The sequence below is a fragment of the Entamoeba histolytica genome, genomic scaffold (assembly GCF_000208925.1).
Source record: "Entamoeba histolytica HM-1:IMSS scf_1104750516407 genomic scaffold, whole genome shotgun sequence".
Lineage (NCBI taxonomy): Eukaryota > Evosea > Mastigamoebida > Endamoebidae > Entamoeba > Entamoeba histolytica.
Window position 1 is genome coordinate 1 of NW_001915338.1, and position 4,817 is coordinate 4,817.

General features: G+C 24.9%; 1 protein-coding gene across 1 annotated transcript; it reads left to right on the forward strand.

The window, feature by feature from the left end:
• Window positions 1-148: 148 nt before the first annotated feature.
• Window positions 149-787, forward strand: EHI_010950 (NMN adenylyltransferase, putative; the record flags this gene model as incomplete). The annotated part of the gene is made up of 1 exon (XM_001914301.1): window positions 149-787. One exon carries the CDS (start codon window positions 149-151, stop codon window positions 785-787), a length of 639 nt encoding a protein of 212 aa, XP_001914336.1.
• Between the last annotated feature and the right edge of the window lie 4,030 nt (window positions 788-4,817).

The window sequence follows — 4,817 nt, forward strand, 5'->3', positions numbered from 1 at the left end:
TTAAATAATGGAACAAACACTCCACCACTTGAACAATCAGAAGAATCAATCTTGTAAATTGATTAATTTTTTTCATAAATTTAACATTAAATAACAACTTACAAAAACTAAAAAGTAAAACATAAAAACAAAAATTAATAAAAAGAAGATGGAAGAAAAAGACATCATCATAGTTTGTTGTGGTTCATATAATCCAATTCACTACATTCACTTATTGTTATTTGAACTAACAAAAAACTATTTCAAAGAACATGGAAGAAATGTTGTGAAAGGAATTATTTCTCCTGCTAATGACTTATATTGGAAAAAAGGACTTCTTTCATCAAAACATCGTGTTGCAATGTGTCAAGAAGCAGTAAAAACATCTGATTGGATCATTGTTGATGATTGGGAGAGCAAACAAAAAGAATATGTACGAACATATAATGTATTAAAACATGAAAGAGAGGTGTATGGGAATGAATATGACATTTATTTTATTGGAGCAGATGATTTAATTCCAAACATGATGAATAAAAATTGTTGGGACCAAGTCTTACTAGAAAAAATCGTTAATGAGTTTGGTATTGTTTTCTTTAAACGAACCAACCCTAATTGTTCTGAACAAATCAAAAGCTATCCATTATTTGCTCGTCACTTAAATCATATTTTTATAATAGATTCATTTCAATCACAACACAGTTCAACATTAGTTCGTCAATTAGTAAAATCAAGAATGAGTATTAAATATTTAGTACCTGACGAAGTTATTTATTATATCACACAACATCAACTTTATCTTGAATAATTTAAAATACTTTCAAATAACTTTAAAGAATTATTTTAATAAAAAAAATATATATAGTAAATTAATAGTAAAAAGTTCTATTAAAAATTATAAAAAAATGAACTTAAAAGAATATTTTTAATAGATGAGTAAAATAAGGAAAGTTACAAGAGAAGAATTGTTACAAGAATGTGATGTTATTAGACATAGTCTTAGAGCAAGTGACTTAAGTAATGCTACAAATATATTGAGTGGGTTAATTACTCAAATAGATTTATTACCAACTGACTTATCACATGTTTTAGAACGTGGTCTTAGAGGGGTTTTAGATTTTTTTATAACACAACAAATGAGAAATACAACATTAACGAAAGACAATAATATACGATTTGTTATTGATTCATTATTAACATTTTATTCAAAACATATTTGTCTGACAATACAATCAATAAAAGTAAAAAATTCATTAAAAAGTTTAGTATTTTCATTAAAACAAGTATTTTTAATATTAAGACATCCACCTCAAGACACATTAAAAAAATATGCTAATTATTCTAAAACAGTAATTTCAATTTGGAATTCTATTGTTATTGCATTTTCTACACCAAGTGATGCATGTGATGAGTCTTTATTAGAAATACTTGGAGATTGTTTAGATGAGTTTTATAGATTGTCTTTATTTACAAAAGGTATTGATGAAATGATGATTAATATCTCTTTTAGTCAAATCTCAGCTAAATCTGGGACAGAAAGAAAAGCCAAAACTAAATTTTTTATTACTATTTCACGATTTGGTAATTTACAATTTACTAATGCACTATCATTAGCATTAAATTCTATGGAAACATTAATTTCTCGAGACAAAGAATTACTTGAAGCATTTACTAAAGATTATTGTAGTGCACTTGATTTAATAGTAAGTAATCCATTTAAATATCAATGTATTTTTCAATTAGAAGCAAATGTATTAAAAAGTTTTGACTTTGAAGGAGTATTAAGGTTTTTTAGTGAGATGAATATTGTAACACATTCAAAAGAGATTTATGTTCAACACAATTATTTTATATTATATTTTACTGTTATTTGGATTGGAATTCATGTAAAATCAATAATTTCAGTAATTGTTGATGCAGTAGATTGTTTTAATTCATATATTCCTACGTTATTAAAGAGTGGAGTAGAGCAAGAAAGTACATTATTGTTATTAAGTGAATTAATAATTCTTTTTAATTCTAATAATAAAGAAAAAAGGAATGAAAGATTATATAGTGCAAGTAAAACAATAATTTCTATTATTTCATTATTATTATCAACTAAATTTGATTATTTTGAAATTCTTTTAACAAGAAAAAAAGAAGAAATAATTACTTTTGTTAATATTTTAGAGTTTATGATTGATGACTCAAAAATTAAAGATAAAACTGAACAAATTAATTTCTTTTCAACGTTATTAACTGCTATATTTAATCAACCAAGAGATAAACATAAATATTATTTTGATATTCTTAATATTAAACCAAAAGAAATTTTTAATAAATTTATTTCATTTACTAATGGTAATGAAGCAAATATAAAAGCTGCCTATTTAGCTTTAGCAAAAGGAATTAATATTCTTATTGATGCCGATATTAAACAACATGCTGATATGTTATGGAAATTAGTAGATACTTTCTTTACTTTTCCAGTGACTTATCCTTTTAGTGTTACTTGTGCATATTTACGTTCATTACAACAACTTAAATTAAATAAACTTTTTAGAGCAGAAAAACAATATGTTATTCCACAAACAAGAAGTGGTATTCATACAATTATTTGGGAAACAATTCGTTATTTCTTACGTAGTTCTAATGAGGCTATTGGAGAAACTGCTAGTGAAGTTGGTGGTAAAGTAGGTGTATTTCCACTTCAAATAATTCATGATCCTATTTATCTTGTTAATGAATTAAGATGTGTATTATATGGAATTTCATATTTAACAGTATTTTCTTTAAGATACGTTCTTCCAAGACAAAAAAATCCATTAACTGGAAAAAAGAATTTAATAAAATATGCAATTGATTCTTCTATGTCAATTATTCAATTTCATAATTCTGTGTTATGTGGGAATGCAGTAAATACAAAAGTAAAATCATTAACTAATTCAATCAAAATTATTACATATTCGGCATTAGAGTCTCACGCATCAAACAAAGATATTTATAAATATTCATTGGAATTTGTTTTAAAATTACTTCATTGCTCTTTAAATGTTTTTCATCCTCAAATTATTCTTCAAAGCAATCAATTTAATACAAAAAGTTCAGATAATTTATTACTATTTAAATTAGGTGAAGAAATGGCAGAAATGTATTCAATGGCAAGCCATACAGCAACTCATCCAACTGAAACATTAGTAGATGAATTGTTATTTTGTCTTGCTGTATTAATAAGAAGAACAGGAAAAGATATTGTTTTAAATTATTTATATGATATATCTTCATACATCAAATTATATCATATTGACCATCTTCTTGCTTGTGTTGCTATTCTTGATGAACTCACAGCATTAAGTTGTGGTGGAGTTATTGTAGGTGATGATGAGGATATGATTAATTCAGCATTGTTTAAAAATGTTTCAAAAGAAATTATTACTTCAACAAACCAATCACAAAGCTCAACTACTCCTTCACAAATTAAACAATACACAATAAAAGAAAGCATCGACCAAATACAAATTAATGATCAAATTCAAGAAAGTAAATTATCAAATGGCTCTAATAATAAAAATACATTGAATGAAAGGATAAATGATAACTTGTTACCAATAAATGATTATAATCTTTTTATTAATGAAGAAGGAGAAAATAAAGAAGAAAAGAAAAGAAAACAAAGCATAAATGCTTATTCAAATAATGTACATCTTAAAAGAACAACAGAATCATTAAAATTTCATAATGATATTAATAAATTAAGAAAAGAAAAATATAGACATAAAGGATATTCATTAACTGACCTTCAATGTATTACTAATCAATGGGTTCCACAAAGTTGTCAAGATCAAGCAATATGGATGGAAACTAATATATTAACAAATCTTGTTATTGGAGATATTATTAATGGATTTTCATTAGAATATGATGAAAGATGTGTTATAATGGATTTTGCAATGAAATATTGTAAAACAGGATTTGTTATTGGACCACCTGATTTTACATTTTCAAAGAAAACAAATGTTTTTCAACATAGTGTAGAAGAAAGTTTATTTATTTCATATAATAATTTATATGGTAAATTATTTCATCAATATAAACGTGATGCAAATCAAGTTGATAATTTTAAATCATTGTACCAACAAATGATTCCTTCTCATTATGTTATTCCAAGTGTAACAAGTATCAATTTTGAAGACACTGAATCTCTTAAACGATTTATTATTTATATTAGAAAAGTAAAAAATTATCAAACAAACTTCCATTCACTTACTGCAATAGAAATTGCTGTATCTGCAAAAATTTTATATAAAATTATAACTACTATGAGAGGAGTTAAAACATTTGATCAATATCAAATTGATGATCTTTTTGATATATTTGAACCACGAAAGGATGAAGGTTTAGTTTCAATTCATACATTTTATGACACAATTGCAGCTAGAGAAAAAGATAATGAAAAAATTCAACATGATGCTACAATTATGAGTTTATTATTACAAGGATTTTATGAGTCAATGAAATTATTAAATAAAATGGGGTCTGCAAAAGACCCTATCAGTAGAGGAATATTTAGAATTCATCAAGATTTATTATGGGGATCAGTTGTTAATCATGACTTATTTTATCTTAATGATTCTGGATCAATTCGTATTATTATTAACTCACTCTTAAATGAAGCTTTAAGAGAAATTTCTTTATTCCCTATAAATGAAAGACCAGATGAATATAAACGAATTGTTAGACTTTCAGGTACATTTGTAGATAAATATACTCATCCTGCATTAAAATATTATTCAGAAAAATTTCGTTTTCAAAATCAAGTTGATGGTTTTGATAGTCAAAATGATGAATTGATTTAT